Source organism: Ornithorhynchus anatinus, chromosome 3, assembly GCF_004115215.2.
Source record: "Ornithorhynchus anatinus isolate Pmale09 chromosome 3, mOrnAna1.pri.v4, whole genome shotgun sequence".
NCBI lineage: Eukaryota > Metazoa > Chordata > Mammalia > Monotremata > Ornithorhynchidae > Ornithorhynchus > Ornithorhynchus anatinus.
In genome coordinates this window covers 87182267-87205855 of record NC_041730.1, presented here as the reverse complement: position 1 = coordinate 87205855, position 23589 = coordinate 87182267, and the positions used below count along the sequence as shown (strand labels likewise).

At 42.4% G+C, this 23589-nt stretch overlaps 1 protein-coding gene across 2 annotated transcripts in view; it reads right to left on the bottom strand.

The window, feature by feature from the left end:
• Positions 1–5171: 5171 nt before the first annotated feature.
• PPA1 (inorganic pyrophosphatase 1) overlaps positions 5172–23589 on the bottom strand; it is a 34695-nt gene continuing 16277 nt past the window's right edge. The window contains exons 3-12 of one of the 2 annotated variants that reach the window (XM_029061080.2): positions 20875–20943; positions 16602–16655; positions 15859–15978; positions 12935–13021; positions 12208–12334; positions 9597–9724; positions 8242–8327; positions 7480–7549; positions 6597–6639; positions 5172–5577 (exon numbers count right to left, since the gene is read on the bottom strand). In XM_029061080.2, coding sequence (XP_028916913.1) covers positions 5546–5577; positions 6597–6639; positions 7480–7549; positions 8242–8327; positions 9597–9724; positions 12208–12334; positions 12935–13021; positions 15859–15978; positions 16602–16655; positions 20875–20943 — 816 coding nt within the window. In that variant the 3' untranslated portion in view covers positions 5172–5545. The remainder of the gene's footprint in view (positions 5578–6596; positions 6640–7479; positions 7550–8241; positions 8328–9596; positions 9725–12207; positions 12335–12934; positions 13022–15858; positions 15979–16601; positions 16656–20874; positions 20944–23589) is intronic. The other variant, XM_029061081.2, reaches the window with a different exon arrangement.

Genomic DNA, 23589 nt, shown 5'->3' with positions numbered 1-23589 from the left:
ATGTGTTGCTCAGACTAAGGTTGCCCTACGAGGGACAACCTGATTACCTTGTATCTCCCCCAGTGCTTGGCACATAGTAAGCGCTCAACAAATACCATCATTATTATATGTATTACTATATATACTGCTAAGTTCAAGGGTAGCCCTTTTATGAGGGGGAAAGCAACTCTGTCTAAAAAAGATGAAATGAACTTTGATGAATTCCTACCTGGCCCATTAAAGGCCCTTGGTTCAAAGCCCCTTGATTGTTTTTAAAATATTTGTTGTGGTGGGGGGAGGAGGGGGAATCATCCCTCCCCTAAGGACCATCTGCACTGACTGGACACAAGAGTAAGTCCTGCAAAGACCAAGGGTGAGTTTGTAAAATTAGATTGTCAATTTATAGGGGTAGAAATCACTTCCCCTTTTGCACTCTTCCTAGTGCTTAGCACAATAGTTGATCAGTGAATACTACTGAAGTTGGGAGGGGGCTCCCTTTCTGCAGCTCGCTGGGAGGCAAATAAACCACAGCAAAACAGCGGTCTGCCGAACTCCAGGAGTGGGAACTGCCTTGAGCTCAAAGGGTCCCGTTGTAAAGGCTTGCTGCTCCTTGTGTCTGTAGGCACTTAAACCGAAGCTTCCCCTGTGTAGATTGGAGGGTAAGTTATTGTTTTCTTCTGAAAAATCCTCTCCAGACCCCATACCCATCCCAACCAGACATCCCATGCTTCAGAGGCAGGCATAATTGCTGTCTCCTTTGCTCAATTCCATTTTTTTTTCTAATGGGGCACAGAATATCAGCAGTACATTTTGGAGTGCCTGATTGCAAGCAGCTGCGATTAGAGGACCGACTCAAAAATGACAAGATATTTTCAAAGGGTTTAAAGTGACAAAGATCTATTTAGTAAATTGCTACCCCATACACTGGCTCCTGCCTGCCAATCTTATTTCTCTTTCTTCCCCACTTCACCCGCTCTCCGATGATTTACGAAAATACTGTTTGAACCGTGCTGAAATTACAGTAATCGAGGGCCGGCACCTTATTTCAAACCAAATTCAGGTCAGAAAGCCCTCCCGTCCCCTTTAAATGTACCAGCAGTGTGGCCTATTCAGAAGAAAGGAGGCATTAGAAGCAACACGGCTTCATGGCAAGAACCCGCGCTTACGAGTCGGAGGACGTGGGTTCTAATCCCGCTCCGCCACTCATCCGCTTGTGTGGCCTTGGGCAAGCCGCTTCACTTCTCCGGGCCTCAATGCCCTCTTCTATAAAATGGGGGATTAAGACTATGAGCCCCACGTGGGACCACCTGATTATCTTGTATCTACCCCAGCGCTTAGAAGAGGGATTGGCACCTAAGAAGCGCTTAACAAATACCATAATTATTATAAAAGATATAGTAGGAAGTAAGAAAATCCAAATGGGAGGGAAGGTTGAATAAAAAGCTATCAAGTGGGATTTTAAAGGGAAAAAGGCAAAAAAAGAAAACTCAGATTCTATATTTGACAAAATGAATCCTACCTTGATGCAAATAGAAGAGTACATGTAAGTGCAAATTAGTTCCTGCCCTGGGGCTCCAAGCACTTTATCAATTCAGTTTATTCCAGCTCGGGAGAAAATCCATGATGGAAGAGTTACTTAGGTCATTACGGAATCGGCTCCTCGAGTGGAAAATAGTTCTTATTCTAGCTTTAGCAAGATCTAGGCCCATTAGTGAAGGGAGATGAGTGTAATTTGCCTACTGTATGTTTCACACTGCTTGCTCTGGGACAAAGTCAGAAGTGGGTTCTGAAGTCTGAACTTATGGTCTACTGTTAAAACCTCGGGCTTTCACTGTTCCTTCTCTGGAAAAAAAAAATGCATAACTACCCAGGTGACAGGTTCCCATACTTGGCGGACAAGAAGTGACAGCTCTGCTCTCATTCCAGGTGAAAATAAGCCCATCTCCCTGGGGTGTCATCTTGAAAATACACAGACCCTCAAGGTTCAATTTTGGGTCCCCTTCTATTCTCCATCTACACCCACTGCCTTGGAGAATTAATTCACTCCCACATCTTCAGCTGCCGTCTCTACGTGGATGATTCCCAAATCAATCAATCAACTGAATTGAACACTTACTGTGTGCCAAGCACTGCACTAAACTCTTGGGAGAGTACAATATAAAGAGTTGGTAGACATGTTCTCTGCCCATAAGGAGAGGGGGAAACAGACATTAATGTTATAGATACATAAGTGTTGTGAGGCTGAGGGTGGGGGTGAAAAGGGAATAAATTCAAGTGCAAGGGTGATGCCGAAGGGAGTGGGACCGGGGGAAAGGATAGGTTAGTCGGGAAGAGCCTCTTAGAGACTGACTTTAATAAGGCTTTGAAGGTGGGGAGATTAAATGTCTGTCGGATACGAAGAGGGAGGGCGTTCCAGGCCAGAGGCAGGATGTGGGCGCGGCATTGGCAGTGAAATAGGTACACTATACACAAATAGGATCGAGGTACAGAGTGCTGGGTGCTATTAATAATAATGATAATGTTGGTATTTGTTAAGCGCTATGTGCAGAGCACTGTTCTAAGCACTGGGTTAGATACAGGGTAATCAGGTTGTCCCACGTGAGGCTTACAGTTAATCCCCATTTTACAGATGAGAACTGAGGCACAGAGAAGTTAAGTGACTTGCCCACAGTCTCACAGCTGACAAGTGGGAGAGCCGGGATTCGAGCCCATGGCCTCCGACTCCCAAGCCCGGGCTCTTTCCACTGAGCCACGCTAGAATAGTGGAGTGTGTGGACCAGGTTGTAGTGGGAAACAGAGAAGGTAGGAGGTGGCAAGGCCAACGAGTGCTTTGCAGCAATGGTAATGGAGTTTCTGTTTTACGTGGAGGTGGATAAGCAACTGCAGGAGGTTTTTTGAGAACTTTTTTTTTTTTTTTTTTTTAGAAAAGTGATCCAGGCAGTAGGGTGAAGTATATGAGAAGCAGCATGGCTCAGTGGAAAGAGCCGGGGCTTGGGAGTCAGATGTCGTGGGTTCGAATCCCTGCTCTGCCACTTGTCAGCTGTGTGCCAGTAGTAAGCACTTAACAAATACCAACATTATTATTATTAGAATGGAGTGGGGAGGGTAGATCGGGAGGCAGAGAGGTCAGGAAGGAGGCTGATTGGTGCAGTAGTCAAGGTATTATAGGAAAACTGCTTGGATCAGCAAGGCAGCAGCTGGGATGGAGAGGAAAGGGAGGATTTTAAAGGGTCGTGAAGCCTGAACCAACAGGATTTGATGACAGATTGAATATGTGGGTTGAATGAGAGATGAGTTGAGGATAATGCTATGGTTACGGGCCTGGGAGACAGGATGGTGGCGCTTCTACAGAGATGCGAAAGTCTGGAGGAGGACGGGGTTTGGGTGGGAAGATGAGTTCTGTTGTGGACATGTTTAGCTTGAGGTGTCAGTGAGACATCCACTTAAGACATGTCCTGAAGGCAGGAGTAAACACTAGACTACAGAGAAGAAGAAAGATCAGGCCTGGAGATATAGATTTGAGGTGAAGCCATGGGAACAAATGAGTTCTCCAAAGGAATGGGTGCAGATGGAGAAAGGGATCCAGAACTGAGCCTTGAGAGATTCCCACAGGCAACCCTGATCTCTCTCCTCTGCAGTCTTACATGTCCTCCTAGCTTCAGGACATCTCTACTTGGATGTCCCCGCTGACCTCTCAAACTTAATGTGTCCAAAACAGAGCTCCTCATGTTCCCATCACTGTAGAAGACACCACTGTCCTCCTTGTCTTCCGTACCCCTAATCTTGGCATTATCCCCAACTTCTCTCTCTCCAACTCGTACACTCAATGTCACAAAATCCCTTGGAATCAATTTTCACATTAATATCTGCCCTTTCCTTTCCATCTACATTGCTACTATGCTGATCCAAGCGCTTATATCCCACCTTAATCTCGTCCAAGAGGCCTTCCCTGCCTACGCCCTCCTTTCATCCCACTCCAGTCTGCATCATTCTGACTTGCTCCCTTGATTCATCATCACCCACCCCTGCCCCGGGCAGGGAATGTGTCCCTCTGCTGCCCCTCTATCCCTGCTTTACCTCCCCTCAGCTAAGCCCTTTTCTCCCCCCTTTCCCTCTGCTCCTCCCTCTCTCCCTTCCCCTCCCCTCAGCACTGTGCTCGTTCACTCAACTGTATATATTTTCATTACCCTATTTATTTTGTTAATGAGATGTACATCACCTTGATTCTATTTATTGCTATTGTTTCTGTCTGTCTCCCCCGATTAGACTGTGAGCCCATCAATGGGCAGGGACTGTATCTGTTGCCGATTTGTACATTCCAAGCACTTAGTACAGTGCTCTGCACATAATAAACGCTCAATAAATACTATTGAATAAATGCTCCTCCAAATGCTTAGTATACTGCCCTGCGCACAGTAAGCACTCAAATACAATCGACTGACTACTGCATCAGCCTCCTTGCTAGCCTCCCTGCCTCCTGTCTCATTCCACTCCCGTCCTTACTTCCTCTGCTGCCTGGATCGCTTTTTCTTTTTAAAAGAAAAAAAGGGTGGGGGGAGGGGGAGTTCATGTTTCCGCACTCCTGAAGAACCTCCAATAGTTGCCCACCCACCTCTGCATCAAACAGAAGCTCCTTATCATCAACTTTAAAGCCCTCTGCATGCCTTTCTCCTCCATGCCGGCTCTGTTGTATGTTCAACAGTATGACTCAGTAACTGATTCCTTGAAATCAGCTGAGCAGGAGAAAAATGGAGTCTACTTAGTAAACTAAGGGAACAAGAATACCACAACTCTGTTAGCAAGAGAGGTAAGGGATAAAAGGCCTACCGTAGTGGTTGACACACCAAATCTTTTAAATCCACTTAAGGAACCCAAGGATCACTAACTCCTTTAGACACTACAGATTCACAATAAGTGGTGTCTCCTCCCCCATTCATACCAGTTCCCATATAATTTGCCATACCAAGGAGTTTAATTATCAATTTCTGCCCACTTCATTAAGTTTTGGGTGCTGCAGCATTCATCAAGAATGAAGAGATTTTGCCACGGACCGACAAGCTGTGTTGGGATACTCACAAAAATATATTCAACCCTTATGGAGTTTTTGTATTTTTAAAGAATGAAGCCCCCTTAATTAAAACTATGGATTATGGCACAACTTAAAACATGATCTTTCAAAAATCACTAGGAGCAACCGAAAAACATCCATCATTTTAATCTGCAGAATTACATAATTATCCTCAAACGAAGTGTCAACAAAATAATTTTATTTCCTAACCCACAGTAAACATATACATCCATTATGTACCCATTTTAGCACAACTATACATAAAACTTACTTTCAAATTATAACAACTATTGGGATATTTGAGGATGCAAGATGCTAATCTGATGTAGGAAAAATGTTTTTATACTGGCATCAAATTCTGAGCAATTGGTCAACATGGAATCTGCTTTAATTACGTTACCACTTCAAAGCTTTAAGTTCATAAAGCTACTACAGTTACAGCTAGTGTTCTTGATGAAAGCCACATAGCAATTTCAACTTGTACTCTGGAGCAGTTCTTTAGTTCTTCTGGTAATAGAACCACTTCTCCACTATATTGAGGGAAAAAAAAGAGACAGGAAGAGAGAAAGGGTTAGAACCTTTTCTGAGAAAAGTTCACCAGAACTCTGCTGGGCTCTATCTCTCTATATAAATCAGATGGCAAAGAACAAAAAAAAAATCAGGATTGTTTTTCGGTTAAAAACTTAGGAGACGCAGCTTCTTCACCCAAATGAGTATCCTAATGGATAATTCCTTCCCTTCTCTGCCCATCCCTGATTAAATAGTCCTGGCAGGAATGAGGTGTGAAAGGCACAAACAGAGATGCCCTGAAGAGAGGGAGAGAGTTGACTTTAACCAGTGTCCATGGCTTAAGATGTCATGAATAAGAAATGCAAGAAAGAAAGTGACCTCCAGCATATACACTACATTTCCTCCAGCTAACCAAGTTTCTTATACTTCGATGCATCACTTCCTTGACACTGGTCAGTACGGCAAAGGGAAATTTCACAGGTCTGCAGTGTTTTGAAAAACTCAATACTGTTTGAGTTAATCTGCATCTTGATCAAATTAATCAATTTCAATGCTTAAATACTGGAGGGCACCTCTCTGGAGACTTGTTTCCCATATCGCGTATGACACCATTCCTAGAAGTCTAAGATGAGCAAGCAGCCTCGCAACTAGCCATTTGCTAATGGAAACCATTTAATGTCAGGGCAATGAAAGAACGGTTAACTTCCAACATGTAGACCGCTCGTGGGGAGAGCAGGCTGGTTAAAAAGTCAAATTAAGGGTGAAGCTTCTGCAGCACTAGGTGTAACAACAGTCTTTCAAACAAATGCAGATAATTACAGAATAGCTCTGCCATAAATCATGAACCAGGTTGCAGGAGTACTCAGTTTTCCGAAAATGTACAACCGGATATTCCTGGACAGATTCCGACAGATTGAGGATGGAAACCCTGGCATTTCTAACCATGATAATTTGTAGTGAATGGCTTTTCTTCACATCAAATTTCCCACAACAATATAAAAAGAAGTCTTCAACTTTGAGACTAGGAAGGGAGTCTTACCATCTGCTGTTGGTACACAGGCAGATTCACAGGGTGGTGGTAACTGCAACAAAAGTTACATTAAAGGTGTTAGTTCAAATTTAAGTGCTTGGAAATCAAGGACTCTACTAACAACTACAGGATCCCTCCACTTTATGGCTTCCCAAGCACTCACTCAGTACAGTGCTCTGCACATAAGCACCTAAAAGGTATCGCTGATTGCTAGAGAGACAGTTTACAAGACAGGGGCATGCTGAATACTTTTCACTAAGCTACTTCTTTTAAGCCTGGCTTTTCCTTTCAAAGCATTCACCCCCATTTCAACCCTGACCCTCTGGGTCCAGGTAAATACTGGAACTCCAGAACAGAATGAGACCCATGTGGGGGAAAGACAAGAAACCTGATCAACTCTGGTCTTTTCCCTATCTGCACTGTCCCTTCTTGAAGCTCTTGGGTCCCCTATCACACAGAAGAGTCAAACCTCAATTATTTCACCCTCTTCAAAAAATCCTAGAGCTGAAAAGAATCAAGAGGTCACCTGAACTGGAAAAGTGGCAGCCAATTTTAAAACAGAACTGACCATTGTTGATGGGGATGATGATGAGAACAGAGAGGGGCAGAGACAGGAACCTATTTCTTGAGCCCTGCCCCCTCCAGAGCTCTTTGTATAATCCGTTCCTACATCATGTCCAAGGTTGGGTTTTAAATGGTTTATTCTGCTCTCCAAACTTGCATTCACTTACCTACTAGGACTTTATGAAACCAAAAAATCCCCTTTCTTTACCCTTCTTCCTATGATTATGCCAATCATCTCCCAACTTACCCTCAAAGTCGTCTGAGCCCTTAACCTCCCACCATTCATTTCTTCTTCCACTCATTATAAAAACAGGAGAGTTCTACTTACTGCATCCACAATGGCTTTAGCAGATTCTGGACTGCATTTATAAGGGCTGTCAGCTACAGTTGTATTTGTGCTTTAAAAATTAAAAAAAAATAAAACAGGTAATTTTCTACAGCATGTGTTAAGATGAAATAGATAAGCTCAAGAGAACATACAATGATGGAGTTTGAGCTCTACATAAAATTTTGGTTTGCTTGCTACTGGAAAGTTATATCATTCATTCACTTGTATTTATTAAATGCTTACTGTGGGCAGCGCACTACTCTAAGCAGTTGGGAGTGTACAAAACAACAGACACTTTCACTACCCACAACGAGTTTATAGTCTAAAGCTTACAGTCCTAACTGTTTCTTTCATTAAGTCAGCTTAAAATTGTCAGGACTTAAAAGTGACTGAAGTGAGAACCAGACTTCAAAAAGAATACACTAAAGTTTAGAGTTTTTCATAGGAGTTTTCCTCTACCAAATGCCACATTTAAAATGTTTTCAATGGGTCTATGAAAGGCTGGAAGATCAGTCTAAAAGCAGAGCTCCAAAATTATGTTATAAACTGAAGAGTGTCAGCATAGATGGATGCCTTTAAGGGTAAGAACTATGCCTTTTCCAAATTCCTGTGGTGCCCAATACTGGATACTGAATTAATTGATGATAACTTGTGAACCAGTGACTTTCATTCTAAAATGAATAGAATGAAGACTGACTAAAATAGACAGGAGCAATTTAACGTCAACATGCTTACAGTTCAAAAGGTAAGGTTAAAACCTACCAGTTGATTTCTCCTCCATCTGTCTTCTTGGTTACCAAAGTTTTCCAGTGATCATGAGTGTTTTTTATGACATCAATTGCAAAGTTCTGTAAGTTAGGAAGTAATATTTAGGTCACGAATAATTTTCCTGCTAGTTTATCAACCCTGGAGAATCACTTTGTCCAAAGCCTAACGTCTAATTTCAAAGTCACTCAAGGAGTAAGTAAAGTAGCAAATTGACTAGACAACCTATGCCCTACTCCTAAGGATGAACTAAATCTTAAATGTGTTTCATTCATCATTCAAGCACTTAGAACAGTGCTTGGCACAAAGTAAGTGCTTAACAAATACGATTATTATTATTCAAGATTATTTCTCTCTATCCTCTACAATCATGCCTTAAGAGTTACCTTTGATCTTCTTATTCACCCCTCCATAGCCCATGAGGCCAAATCTGCCAATTTTCCAACTCTCCCATACACTTAACTGTGTATCCTGATGTAGGAATAATGTCCCCCACTCTCAAGTGTACCCTCTTTAAAGAGGACAAGTCATACATAACCAATTAAAATACTTTGCTGTGAATTTCATAGCATTCCCAACTGGTTTCTTCAAACACTGTTTTCTACTCCTTGAGTGAACTTGCTCCCTCTCTCTCACATGTGATTTTCCCATCTGAGTCATGGCATACACCATTCCCGATCCTGAAAAGCTATTCCCTTTCTATTTTGCCAGACTGTGGCCCTTACCCACATCAATGGCACTGACTTGAGCCCCTGTGTGCAAAGCAGAGACAGTCTCTGCCTTTAAGAGGTTTAACACCTTCAGAGGGGTGAGGGAGTGGAGATGACAAGTGGAAACCCAAACCAAACATATTTGCTGTGCTTATTATGCACAGAGCATTATGTACTAAGTACTTGGGAGGGTACAATATAAGGTTTATATATACACTACATACTGCAGCCCGGAAGTCTTCCCAAGTGACCCCTTTCACTATCCTGCTGGTGCTGTCCACTCCAGCTACTGCCATACACCTCTGTACATCTTATCAATGTGCTAGTTTAACTGAATGCTTATTTTTCTGAGTTTGCCTGTCTACCAATTACCAAATCAATTATCTTCAGTGAGCACTTGTTGCATGCAGATCACTGTATTAAGTGCTTGGGAGAGTACAACAGAATTGGGAGACATTCCGAGCTTACAGTCTAGAGGACCGCTAGCTTCATTAGATTATAAAATTGAAGGCAAATAGCCCTGTTTTGTTTGTCCTTTGAAATTCCCCTTGGCACCTTGTACAAAGCTTTGCACAAAACGGGAGCTCAAATACTGATGAGGTTGTCCCTAAAAACCACTTATAATACATGTTAACATGTTACCTTATTTTTGAATTCTGCATTAAATGCAAACTGGTTCTCTGGTTTTCCATCAGGCACCTTATACCTTCTAAACCAGTCCACGGTTGCTTCTAGATATCCAGGTTTCAGCTCTCTGACATCATTGATATCTGAAAGGGGGGAAAAAAAAGACAAAGATATGCTTATGGATCTCCCAATATGCTGTGTTACATGCAAACCACATACTAGAGCCCAAATATTGTCTAGTTTTGCTGAGACCCTAGGTACTTTCACAGTAATATGGTGGTAATCACAGGCTTTGACTTCACGTTAACCTGAGTCTGTCCCACCCAGTAACTGTTGGTGCTTTCCCCAACCCTCTCTGCAGAACATTTGCTTCCGGGACCTCTACCAACCTCTGAGCCATCATAAGAGTCACATAAGTAAACAGTCCTGTCTTGGGCAAGGCTAGATAGCCCGATGGCTGCACTTGAGAATCACCACATTAAGGAAAGAGACGATTACATCAGTGACTTTCAATCGCTAATATGGTATAAAAACAAAGAAAAACTCAAAACACTGGAAGATGCATGGCAAAGGGGTCATGCTCTAGAGAAATGCGTGGTCTAGTTAAAAAAAATTTGTTTCCCATCACTTTCTCTGGTCACAGGATCCTCTACAGTGTAAGCTCGTTGTAGGCAGGGAACTCATTCAATTATATTTATTGAGTTCTGTGTGCAGAGCACTGTACTAAGCACTTGGGAAAGTAGAATACAGCAATAAATCTGTTAGCATTGTTATACTGTACTCTTCCAAGCACTTAATACTATGCTCTGCACACAGTAAGCGCTCAATAAATAAGACTGCCTGAATGAGCGGGTAGGCAAAGGAGCTGTGCCAACGGGGATGGGGCATACGTCTCTCCTTTACTCAATGAATCATTCCTGGGCTACTCCTGATTTGAGATCTCCTCAAGAATAAATTCATGCCCAGAAAAGTACAAATCAGATGATCTCTCTACTGGACAGCCAAGTGGTGCTCAGTCAGCTGAAAAGTACAATATGAAACTAACTACCAACTTGAGTGTCAAAAGAAGCTTGGGAAGAATTTAAATGGCACTTAAAGGTTACACTGTTCATCAGATGTGCGACAATATTGTTAAGCGGGTCGCTTGTTCAGGGTTTTACATTTAAAAGTTACGGCAAAAGGCTGGGGTGAAAAAAAAATTAACAGATCAGTCTAAACAGGATTCCAGGTTTATTGTGCACAGGATCTTGAACTAGGTGATTGGGATTTGGGTTTAATCACCTTTGACTGTCTTATGGAAAGTCGAAAGAGCTTTCATTTTAAAGTATTACCAGTAAGCTTTCAGAGTTCATCAATTTACAGCGCTGCTAGGGGGCACGTTTTTCTATTTGAGAGCTTGGCATACATTTGTCAAGTTAAGACTAATGACTCAATGAACCTTATTCTTTATAGGGCTTCCCAAGCAGAATTAGAGGGCAAATTACAGAATTTGCTATAAGTGTGCTATCGAAATCTGTTTGCAGAAGAGAGCCCAACTTTAAAGGAAGAGAAAAACTCTATTATCAGGCTGTTATTCTGCCAGACGGTTCTATCCTGTCCCTCATGGAACTCCCCAATTTTCCTTTGACTCACTAGTTCCAGGAAGTTCATCTCACCTGCACAGCTTGCTCATTATGTCAGGTAATATGCCTTGCTCTGAGAAGTTTTCAGTTTCTCTCCTCTCATCCCCTACAAACTACTGAAGGCACTGGAGTTGAAAGGATGTCCAAAAGAGGCTTCCTCGGGCCAAATTCTGACAGTTCCTCCACTTTCCTCACAGCCTTCTGTTGTGAACCAGAAGAGGGAAAGATAGTGGGGCAGGGGTAAAACTGATGCCAAGCATGTGTGGGAAGCAAAATGCTCTGCAGACAGTAAGCACTCAATATGACCAAGTGATTCCTGGCCTGGTGGGCCTTTTTTTTTTTTTTCCCATTTGTTAAGCACTTACAACGTGCCAGGCACTGTTCTGACAGAGTAGAAACAAGGATGGATGCCATCCATCTCCTACATGGGGTTCAAAGTTTTAATCTCCATTTTACAGATGAGGTAACTGAAGCCCAGAGAAGTGAAGTAACTTGCTCAAGGTCACACAGCAAACAGGTGGCAATGGCGGGAATACAACCTAGGTCCTCTGACTCCCGGGCCTGAATCCCGGCTCTTCCACTTGGCAGCTGTGTGACCGTGGGCAAGTCACTTAACTTCTCTGTGCCTCAGTTACCTCATCTGTAAAATGGGGATTAAGACTGTGAGCCTCATGTGGGACAACCTGATTACCCTGTATACCCCAGCGCTTAGAACAGTGCTCTGTACATAGTAAGCGCTTAACAAATACCAACATTACATTATTATTATTATTACTCTTTCCGCTACGCTATGCTGCTTCTCTTTGGCTCCCAGCAGCTCCCGAACACAGCACACAACTACCTGGCAGGGCCCGTTTCCAGTTTAATGCCAGAGCAGACACAGGACAAAGATGGTTACGTCCTACTTTTAAACAGAGGTTCTGGAAATGAAATGGGTTGCCTTTAAGTCATCTAATGTAGTTTCAGGTTTCAGGGCTCTTCCAAATACTTTTTTCTTTATTTACCATTATAATTGGCTGCTTCGGGATCTTCAACATTGATTGCAATGATTTTCCAATCAGTTTCACCCTCATCAATCAAAGCTAATGTACCCAGAATTTTCACTTTGATGACTTCTCCTCTTGCACACACCTGCAAAACAGAATATAACCCTAAGCCAAGACAAAATTAGACCTTCAAAAATACAGTTTTCGCTTCACAGGAAGTTCCCTTTGGCAAATTCAGGACCTCTGAATGAGTGAGTGCTTAGTTATAACCTCCAAAATATGGGGCCCCAAATAAGCTCTCCATGATGTCTTTGAAAGAACAAAAGTCACCAAAGCGGCATGCCAGGAGAGCTGAATTTGGGCTTTAAAACGTTCATTAGTCGTGCCAACGTGAAAATCGGTAATGGGTTTAAGTACATAAAAAGAAGTGAGATTGTGAAAGCCAATTTTGTATTCAACAGCCAGTAATGTGGCTAGGCTTTAGCAAGTCCTATTGTGGGGATGGGCAAAAAAATGTCAACAGTCAATTCCTTTAGGTTACATTTAACTATTGTTCTCTCCAGCCTGAGGAAGTCTGGCTACAAATGGTACCATCATTATTAGAGTTACTGGCTGAAATTACAAAGCTTCCATTTCAACTCTCAAAGCCAGCTCCTCAGAGAGAGGCATTTCAAACACCAAAGTGGATCAAGAAATTGCCCGCGAGACCAACAGATTTCTAAAAATTATTTAGAAATGCAGTTACCTTGTTTCCAATTTCACATACGTCAATGGGATCGTTATCGCCACAGCAGCCAGTATCTTTGTCTTTATGTCCTGGATCTTCCCAAGTCTAACATAAAACAAAACATTAGTCCCACACACAGGTTTTTAACTTTGCAAATACAAACACTCCACTTTGCCTAGAATAAGAGAACTGAATTTTCCAGCCAGGATGGCTTAACCACATTCAAAAGTTTCTTCGTCCACTACCAGGGACCTTAATAATTCCCACTCAAATCTGTTGGACCAAGCCCTCTAGGAATCCCCTCCCCAGGAGACAAATCGATTTCCTACATCCCACATCAGATCTTCCCAACAGCTTCCCCTAGCATACATAGTTTATATACTTTTTTAAAAAAATGAAAGATATATTCCACTTATACATTTCCCCCAAATCTGGATATTACCATTTCAATCTATGTTTTTAGTCCCCGTCCTACTTATTGACCACTTCTGTTCCCAAAGACTGTAAACCCGAGGACAGAAACCATAGCCTTCTAGTCTATAATCACTCGAGAGTACTTAGGTCAGTGTTTGGCACACAGTAAGTGCTCAATAAATAATACTACCCCGAGAAGTTCCCTAAGCAGTTAAGTGCTTGGTCATTTTAGCGTAAGCAGAAGAAAATACTCAAATGTAGTGCACGTTTTTCATTTTACAAAACGCTTAATAGTCAATATGGCTATTGGTTAGCATATGTTACCTACCGTGGTTTTGCACAAGTACTTTGAGATTCCATAATTCGAGTACACAGTGTACAACACTACAGTTCTCTTTTAAAGTCAAAGGGAAAACATCAACCCTGATGAAAGGGTAGAAAACCTCAAACTAGAAACTATTAGCTTCTAGTGAGTTTAGTTATATCACCAATATGGGAGGTTGAGTCATCTTCCACTTTAATTTGGAGTGTGGGAGGCAGCTGGATGACTAAGTTACAGCTCTGTCAGCGATCCCAAATATTCGTTGAGCTTCTGATGTACCAAAGCACTACTTGAATGATGGGAACCCTCTTAGATTGTAAGGCCCGTAAGGGACATGGACCATGTCAAATCCCCACATATGTACTCTCTCCCAGCATCTATTATAGTACTTTGCACATAGTAGGGGCTTAATACTATTACTCCTGGGCTGGGAGAGGAAGGGAGAAAGCAGAAAAAAGTCTTAACTAAATGAAGAGGATAGGGTCTGAGAATCAAGTCATTAGGATGAAATCCTGCCCTTCTGGGGCGATGAAACAGACTATGGTTGGGAAAGGGGACTCCAGCTGGAAACTTCATGGGGATAGAGGAGAATCTGGGTTGAGAGACAGGAGTAGTGGTCAGCACAGCTCAATCATTTTGCAGTCCCTCCCCTTTAGGTATCTATTAAGCATTATCTTTGTCTCCAGCAACCTTCCAAGTGCTGGGGCAGACAAGTTCATCAGGTTGGACCCAGTCCCTGACTCACTGACTTCTCCTCTAGACTGTAAGCTCACTGTGGGCAGGGAACGTGTCTACCAACCGTTATATTCTCCCAAGGGTTTAGTACAGTTCTCTGCACACAATAATTGTTTTAATACAACTGATTGATTTAAGTAGGAGGGTTCTAGAACATGGACTGAATTCCCATTTTGTAGTTGAGGCAACAGGCAAAGAAACGTTAAATGACTTGCCCTTGCTCAGGCTGCGGGCAGAAGCTGAAGTTACTGTATTCCAGGAGCAAGGGCTGCCAGACTTGTGAGTCCCCTGAAGTAGCTTGCATCCCAAGGAAAGGAATGCCCCTAAGAGAACACCACTAAAGCACAGGGTTGAGGATCTAGTTCTTGAGAGAGATCTCCAAGAGTCCTAACTCCAACTAGACTGTAAGCGCTCATTGTGAGCAGGGAATGTGCCAGCGTGGCTCAGTGGAAAGAGCACGGGCTTTGGAGTCAGGGCTCATGAGTTCGAATCCCAGCTCTGCCACTTGTCGGCTGTGTGACTGTGGGCAAGTCACTTAACTTCTCTGCGCCTCAGTTCCCTCATCTGTAAAATGGGGATGAAAACTGTGAGCCCCACGTGGGACAACCTGATTCCCCTATGTCTACCCCAGCGCTTAGAACAGTGCTCGGCACATAGTAAGCGCTTAACAAATACCAACATTATTATTATTATTATTATTATTAATTTCTTGTGTGTATTGTACTCTCCCAAGTGCTTAGGGCAGTGGTCTGCATATAGTATGCACTCAGTAAATACCACTGTTTGAAATGCTATTTCAACTGATTGAAATTCATTGCACGGCCATGAATTTCTTGAACCACTGACTAATGCTTAGAACAAAGACATCCTATTCTTTCCAGAAAAGTTGAGCTGCATGAACTAAGCCAGTCAATACAGGATTAAAAGGTAGGGATTGGACTTAACGATTGACATTTTTCCTCCCCTTATAAATTCTTAAGGCTTCTTCAAAGCTATGTTGGAAAAGGTCCCTGCAACAAGCCTATAATTCTGTATCAAGTCCCATCAGGGGTACTTACTGAGCAGTTACTATGTGCAGAGTTGGTAAACACAGTCTGTGCTCTCAAAGAGCTTACAATCAAGAAACGGTTACACCCAGCCTAATGAAAGAAAATGATCCAGAGCTCCCACTCAGCAAATCTGTGACACAACCAATATGATGATGGAACCTAGGATGGCAGAGGAGCTTTTATGTTGCAATCTTTCTTTTTAAAAGTAAGTATCCCTAGAGAACAATTAGAAAATGTGTTAGATGTTCTTAACACTAACTGCACGCCTACCTTTCACTTTCTCTTGAGATGTGCTGTTCCACAGCAAACCCCCTAGTGAATACCTATCCTGGCTTGGGTTTTGTTTAAAATAAAGTCCAAGAGATTTTGAAAGTGTTTACAATTTTCAGCATTTTTTAAAACCAACTAGTATGGGAACATACCTGGGGGATGGCACCATAGTTCCAGATATAACCCTTATGAGGAAACACATTTGCAACATAACGGAGTTTCCCTTTCTTGACATCTTGCTTAATTGGGTTTAAAGGGTCCTTTGTTGCAATCTGAAAGATAAAATTTGTTCAAGTTGTGGTTATCCACTTCATTTTGAAACCCTATTCGAGTGTTTTAGTTCCCTTGATTCCATCTCTGAAACTGATAATAATAATAATAAATATAATAATCATGGTATTTGTTAAGCGCCTGCTATGTGCCAAGCAAAGTTCTAAGCGTTGGGATAAATACAAGGTAATCAGGTTGTCCCACGTGGGGCTCACAGTCTTACTCCCCATTTTACAGATGAGGGAACTGAGGCACAGAGAAGTTAAATGCCTTGCCCACAGCAAGCAAGTGGCGGAGCCAGGATTAGAACCCGCATCCTCTGACTCCCAAGCCCGGGCTCCTTCCACTAAGCCATGCTGCTTCTGTACTTTATCGTGAATCAAACTAATGTTGACCAGTCTAGTTTAACTAAGTCTCAATCCCCAGAAATTTCGAAGGGGAGTTCCCTCCAAGTATGAAGGAACAATGACTGATCAGAACACAGAATCCGTCTGAATCTATCCTCTCAAAATTATGAGAGGGGCGACAACGAGGTCACAACAACTGCCTTGCCTGATACTGCCCCTTTCAAGATTAAACAAAACCATTCAGATCTGAGTCGACCAGAGAAAAGAAACATTATTACCTCCATCTTTGCATTTGTCCAGCGAGGTACTTCCACAACCATGTGGAACACATTCTGAAAAAGCCAAGGAAAAAAAAAAGAAAAAAAAAACGGTGAACAGAAGCTACCGGGATTGAAAAAAGATAGGTGAACAGAAGCTACTGGGATTAAAACAGTCACTTCCTCACTCTGTTCTCTTGAGCAAATTGTAAGATTGCTTTATGTCTTTCATTTTCATTCTTGTTCTGGTCCCCTAAAAATAATTAGATTTTGAAAAGCACTTTCAGGCATTCAACTTAATACAGGCCATTCAAGTCAAGCCTATTCAGTTCTATTCTAATGGGTATTTTCATTAGGCCTTTCGGTTAGAAGTGTTTAGGGAACACGCATCAGACAACGTAAGACTGTAAGAAACAGCTTGTTCTCATGTGAGCATGCACGTGGAAATGGACAGGGGAGCATTACAGCACAAGTTGGCCTTAATGTGGGGTTTGGTGAGAACTCAATCCCTGTAGTATAGGAAGGCCTTGGCATTCCTACTTTGACACTAGCTTCCCCTACTCATTTCTGCAAGATGCGCACACATTACCTTTGGTAGGGTCAGAATACCATGAAAAAAGAAGGGATTAAAAGTTACCTTCTCAAGCTTTCTGTTTTTTGAATTCTTCAAAGTGGGTAAGAAAAAGCACCATTTAAGCAATAAAATAATAAGCTGACTGGATAGATCTGAATAAAAGGGAATTAGGCTTCATCTAATTTCTGCCAAACCAAAATTATGGTGCAATCGCCATTGACAAGGCAGTCACCCGTAGCATTATTTCCTTGCATCAAGCAGGAACAGTAGGCAGATCATCAGGGAGTCAATCTTTTGTTTACGGCAGACCTGCTCTGACACTGTAATTTCTCTACTCTTAATTAGCTTGGAAGGCAAAGAGACCTGCAGTTTTAAATACAGTAAAGCTTGCAAGTGCTAGTTTTTTAGTGCTTCCTTGCCAGATTAAAGCAAATGAAGTTAGATGCTGCATACTGATCAAGGCTACAAACCTTACACTAGAATAAAGGTAATTTGTGTAGAACAAGTTGTAATAAAAGCAAATAAATAGGTGAAGACTTACCACTGAGAAAAATTGGAAGTCTTTGGAGGTGATAACATTTGTTTTACACAATACCACTCAATTTAGCACCAGATAGCTATTCATGCCCCATGGCTACCATATCTAAAAAGTGACCAGTTTCCCTAAACAAATGAAATGAACAAAAAGGGAACAAAAATCTAGTATTTAAGAAGTTTAAGTAGTACCACTCCAACATTTCAGAAGGTTGGAGATAAACGAAGTTCATGAGGGGTACCTCGCTTCTGGGGAAAGGTACGGGCATGTAACTCTTTGGATGTGAGGATTTCAGTCAGTCAATCATGAAGTTAGAGAATCATAACTGAGATGGACCTGGGAGTTGTTGATATCTGCGGGGTGGGGGGTGTGTGTGGGGGGAACCCTACAGATAAGATTGATCACCCATTTTGGGGGCCAACACTGAACCAATAGTGGATCCTTTCTTGTGTGCCATTGGTGTATGCTTGCAAGAAAGCTTGCTGCAAAGACAGGTCGGTCAGCCCCAGATTCTCGCTAGATTCACAGTGATGATGACGATGACAGAGCTTCCGGTCAAAACCAAAGGATGAGCCTTGGTCCTGAGACTTCAGAACCGATGCAAGAAAGACTGTTAGTGGGTGTGCACGACGGTGGCTTGCACTGCACCACGAGCCCTCTCATTCCCGTAAGTCCAGGTGCCACTGGGGCCTAAAGTGCACTGAGCAAGTCGGCAGGCAGTGGGGGGTACCATGTTGCAAAGGGCACCCAAGGCCTTTACCCATGTTAGCCAGCCAAGGACAGAATGCCTCCCCTGAAAACTGGGATAAACGTGAATGAAACGTTTCCTTGGGAGGTCACCTAGAGTTACAGAACTCATGGCGACTCTAAGACCATTAGAACTAACTGAAAGCTTGCGAGCCCTGGCTCCCTGTGGCTCGGGCCTTCAGAATTGTATCAAGGTCTTAAAAGAGCCCATCATAAAGCAGGAAGATTCTGCTCGCTGGAAAGGTAGGGTTCCTGACTCTGTAAAATTGAACCCTTTTTTCACTCAGAAAGAAATAGTTTTCTACTAAATTTACTTAGCACACTGCAATTAAAATAAGATGAAGCAACCGTGTTGATCCCTATTTGTTTTCTGCAAATGACCAGCTCAGTAAACCACGTGAGCGTTGTTGGTTTTTTAAGCAAATAGAGATCCTCTCATTTTATCCTCCTCTAGCTCTTGATCAGGTAACCCTTTAATGCAAAGAGAAAGAAATTAGGGGGAAAAAATATTTTACAGATAAGGGGCACAACCAACTAAAGGACACACTTTTGCCTTGGGTTTACACTGCAAATACCTACCAATGTAGCTAGAGGCGGTCTTTTTAAAAAATTAATTTTTAACTCAATATTACAAGAGCCTGATGACGTTCAAAATAAGACTGCTGACCACTACGTAGCATCAGCCTACACTTGACTGATCTAAGGCATCAAGTGGAGAAAGACGATTTTTCAAGCACACCTCCAAATTTAGGTATGTTTTCAATGAGGTAGCTGATCCTGGGCCAGGTTTTGGAAACTCCCACACCCCTGCTATGCCATCTCAATCTTAACTAAACAAGGAGGCAGCTGACCAGCTGACCAAATACTCCTATCTGTGACTGATAAGGACAAAGACTAAGAATACTTAAGATGGATTTTCAGGCCTACTGGGCACTAAACTGTGGTCATTTAGTCCATTAAGAGAGGTCCAAGAAGTCCCAGCTGGCCCCAGACAGATCAGAGCAGAACAAGCAGCACCTGTTGAGGAACCAAAACACCCTGCCCTCCTTTGGTCTAGCAGATTCCCCGTAAATATCAGTAAGGGCCATCTGGATCCATATCCTCCGCTAGTTCACTTCAGGTCTGAGATTACTTTAAAAAAGCAGAAATACGGGCCAGTATTTTCACCCATCTTCCTTCATCAGTACAGAAAGGGAAAAGGTCTCAATTTCTCACCTTCCAACTCTGATAGCAAGACCAGACCCTTCCACTAAAGAACATCAAAAGCTTCCTTCTTAAGGACAAGAATCCAAGCCACATAAGTTCTCCACTGATTACGAAAAAACGGGGGCATGCGCCAGGGTTTTAAAATGTGGCTCTATTTGAGGCAAATTTAGTTCTTCCAATCAGCCACAGCACACGGAGCCCTTTATTCAGAGAGGAAACGAAACAGGAAAATATCACTGACATTGTTTGCCCTCTTCCTTCCCATGTGGTTTGTATAGCTCAAGGGAGCTAAAGGGCAAGTCTGTTCAAACGTCAGCTCCAAGTCTCCAGAGGTAGGACTCGATGCCCTCTTGCTCCTTCTAGCACCACATGGTAAAGAGCAAGGACTGAAGTTGGATTGAATTTTTCACAAGTACACGTACACTAGAGAATAAGCCGAAAGAACCATGACTCATTACTTTCAAGACACACATTGGATTTGGAACTCTGGTTTTGTTGAGACTACAAGTCACAGATTTAGCTTTGTATTATTGTCTTGCTGATGGAAGAAAAGCAGGTGTTCCAAACGCCTCGCTCCTCGATCTGTAATGGAGGGTAGTCTTCTCGTCTGAATACAACATTTACATAAGAGACCACCAAGTCACCTTAGAAATCAGTTCATAACTGTTACGTGGTTTTAGATTTGCCCTTCTGTGGCATGTTTTTGGTTTATTGATGTATTACTGGGTCTAAACAGAATATCCAGTTTAAGTGAAGAACTGTATTACTAATCTGTACAAGTTACTGGAAGGTACTTTCTCCAAATGTTTCAGAAAAATAGCACATTTGAGGAGCTAAAGGAAAGCAAGCACAGTTTTGCTTGCATGCTTTTTGAAATTTACAAGTGATTTTTTTTGGGGGGGGTGGGGGTGTGTTTGAGTTTTTTGGAAGAGAAAAGGAAAGGTGCCTTGTGTGTCTGATACTACAAGTGTTGGCCTGCAATGTAAAGTGACATTTGCCTGGTCTTTCCTTGTAGGTTTTCAAATCACATTACACTGAAAGATATGATGGTACTTCAGCACTTCTCAAATACTAGATAAATTTAACATTTTCCTCCTTATCTTACTATATAATTTGGTGACTAGAAAAACTAAGGACACACCACCTTCTACAAGAGAAGCACATTACCACCCTTGGGATCTTAGACATGCCAAAAGTGAGACACCTCCAGTGACTAGACCAAGTGGCTTTACCTTTTGCCCTAAGCTGAGGTTTTTAAAAAAGCTTGCACTGGATAGGCAGTGTAACTTTATGGAACGTGCCTGCAACAGAGAAAAACATCTAATAAACTCATTCATTCTTAACCAGGGACTATGTTGGCTTGTCCTCCATCCTCACAGCAGGAGGCGATTCAAGCTGGACCTATTGTCAGTGATTTCCAGTCTGAGGTCCTTCTTCCCCAGTAACTGTATCCATTTTCCTGCAAATTGCTGCCATTTTAAAGTCATTCCAGGGTCCATCAAAAGTCAATGGTATTTATTAAACACTATGTGCAGGGCACTGTACTAAGCGTTGGGGAGAGTACAACAGAATTAGCAGGCACATTCGTTCCCTGTCCATAATGAGCTTATAGTCTAGAGGACATATACATGGAAATGCAAAGACATGGAAATGCAAACCAGCTTAGTATTGTCTTTGAGCAAAGGAAAGGTGGGCATTAGGATGATGGTTGTTCTCCCTGGCTTCTAACTCCAATCCTGGATTCTTTTTCCCTCCACCATCCCATTACTGCTCACAGATCAATTTAAGTCCTTCTCCAGCTGATAGCAACCCTAACTTTCTCATCTGGAATGCTTTATCCCTAACCCATCTTGAACCTAATGGTAGTTTCTGCCTGCACAAGCTTACAAACCTAACTCTTTCAACCTTCAAAAGATGCGGGGAGACCAGATGAACAATTACTTCACCTCCTCCTTGACTGCACCCTTCTTGTAGATTTTAAATCACACCCCCTTGCTCATAGTCTCATCAAACTGGAATCCCTAGTCTTTTTCAGTCTATCACCATACGGAACTGGTCTCATCCCTTGATCGTTTTGCTTCCTTTGGTACCTTTTCCAGCTCTGCCATGTTTAGTTTATAGCTTACGCTATTATAGCTGTAAATCCAACTCTGCCAGGAGACATTTGGGGGAATATTTGTTTGAAAATCTGAGCCTGTTTGGAACCAGAATGCTGTGGTATCAGACATGGAACACCACGAAGCGAGTTTTCCTTAACATGGAGTTTTGTGAGAATGAGCCAGCCACCCGTGTTTTAGGAAACTGGTTGGTCTGTGGTTTTAGATATGGAGTGTAAAACTGTGCTCCTTGATTTCTACAGCCTTCTGAGAGATGGCCATAATTTTGCTGGCCTTTTTGGCTGCTGCAGTGAGCTAGATGCAGGAACAATCAGAATGGCTCCCAAACTGCCCCCACATCACAACTGATAACTCAGAGCCTATTAGCACACGGTTTCGATTATTTTTCCCAGGTGCCTATCTTGCATTTGCTCACCTGACATTCTTACTCCTGTTTATTTATCCCTCGCCCAGAATAACTGTCAACCAAAAACTTGGAGATTTCATTGCACACTCCCTTTGCCAAAAAGACCAATTGATATTTTTGACCTCCTACTGAGTGCACAGTATTGTGCCAAGCACTTAATACTACTGAATTGAAAGATACAATCTAATAGAGATAAGGGGGGGAAAAAAGATGAAGTGCTCAAGTAGACTAGATTGATAAGTATAAAAAAAAGTGTAATGAAAGGCAGTGAATATAAAATGTAAAAGTGTGACAAGGAAAAGGAGAGAATAAAAACTGAGGAAACCTCCCGAAGGTGGGATTTCAGCAGGGCTACATTATTTATGGAAAATATTAAATGCCAACATTGTTTTAAAATAATGAGGTGTTCATTAAAACTGGTGACAGCAAAACCGTATCTTAAGTTATATAAAAAATAAAATTGAGTTGAGAAACTTCATCACAGCCTTTTAGAAAAATATTCTTTTCCAGCTCTCCCCTATATACCTATTTGCCCCTTCAGAAGACTCAGGCAGGCAAATTAGGAAGGCATAGTTTCTCCCCTACAGGAAACCATATTTTCTTTCTCTCCAGGACAGGCTGTGCTTTTTTAAGTGGCTCACTAATCCTAAACCTCATTACTGACTTAGCCATCTTCCCAGATGTGACTAGTTTAATTTCTCACGTCACACATATCAAGTACTGCACTGGTGATCTACCAGGCCTCCAATACAGAGGCCAGTTGCAGAAACATCCCTAAATGGGGGGGTCTGGCAGGATTGGGTGGTAGTGGAAAGGGGAGAAATACTGTTTTCAACAATAAGCAGCATGGCCTAGTGGACACAGCACAGGCCCGGGAATCAGGAGGACAGAGTCAGAGACCCAGCTCTACCACTTGTCGACTGTGTGACCTAAGGCACAGAGAAGTCACAGAGAAGTGACTTGTCTAACTTACCTCGTCTGTAAAATGGGAATTAAGTCTGTAAGCCCCATTTGAGACATAGACTGTGTCCAACCTAATTACTTTTGATCTTCTTAGAAGAATACCTGGCAAATAGGTCTCCCTTCTAGACTGTGAGCCCATTGTTGGGAAGGGATCGTCTCTATCTGCTGCCGAATTGCACTTTCCAAGCACTTAATACAGTGTTCTGCACACAGTAAGCACTCAGTAAATACGATTGAATGAATAACAATTAAAACCTAATTGAAGCACAGTCCATAAATCTCTTAGGACTGAACTCCACTACTGCCTCCCTTCAGGAGGGGTTCTGGACAGCCCCAAACCACACCTAGACCCCATGCTAGAGGCAGCAAGACCACTGGTGGGATACCCGTGACTCAGACAACTGTTCAATCTGACCCTTGCCTAGGGAAGGCCTTGGACCTTACCTAGGACCTCTCGGGGA